This window comes from Wasmannia auropunctata, unplaced genomic scaffold (assembly GCF_000956235.1).
Source record: "Wasmannia auropunctata unplaced genomic scaffold, wasmannia.A_1.0 LD320951.1, whole genome shotgun sequence".
Lineage (NCBI taxonomy): Eukaryota > Metazoa > Arthropoda > Insecta > Hymenoptera > Formicidae > Wasmannia > Wasmannia auropunctata.
In genome coordinates this window covers 1-621 of record NW_012041939.1, presented here as the reverse complement: position 1 = coordinate 621, position 621 = coordinate 1, and the positions used below count along the sequence as shown (strand labels likewise).

At 37.5% G+C, this 621-nt stretch overlaps 1 protein-coding gene across 1 annotated transcript; it reads left to right on the top strand.

The window, feature by feature from the left end:
- Positions 1-6: 6 nt before the first annotated feature.
- LOC105460488 (farnesyl pyrophosphate synthase-like) lies at positions 7-621 on the top strand. The gene is made up of 2 exons (XM_011706941.1): positions 7-78; positions 164-621. The coding sequence occupies exons 1-2, from the start codon at positions 70-72 to the stop codon at positions 338-340; spliced, it is 186 nt and encodes a 61-aa protein (XP_011705243.1). The 5' UTR covers positions 7-69; the 3' UTR covers positions 341-621.

Genomic DNA, 621 nt, shown 5'->3' with positions numbered 1-621 from the left:
AATCAATATAATGCCATTATCGAGTACAAATCGTCGTATTATTCGTTTCTTTTGCCAGTAACCGCAGCGATGCATTTAGTAAGTAGCACCACATTTTCTCATGTACAAAAAAACTGATAAGCTTCGATGATAATGATACATTATGATATATTATTTGATGTAGGCCGGAATAAAGGATCCAGAGATGTTCAGGCAATCAAAAATCATCTTGTTAGAGATGGAGCGTTTGTTTCAAGTCCAAGACGATTATTTCGGTTGCTTTGGAGATCCCACATGCATTTCTCGCATTTCTTCAGCTCTTGCTCGGAAAAATTCCATTGGATCGCAATTACGAAAATAGCCGCGGTTAATGGTAGTTTCCATATTGCTCCGTGCATCCAAGATGCGCAATCAACTATAATTACGTAATCAGAATTAATTTTATTTTGGAGTGCCCGCGTTTGTTGTTTTTTTTTTTACGACGAGTCCTGTGACTCTTATCGAGACCGGAGAGAGAGATTAGATCGGAGATTAGATTATAAGTCAGCTTGTTACGCTGCAACTTGTGTAACGCAATCAAGTGACGTATACATATATATACACATATATAGAAATAATGCACAGTCTTGACGGTCAGGAATT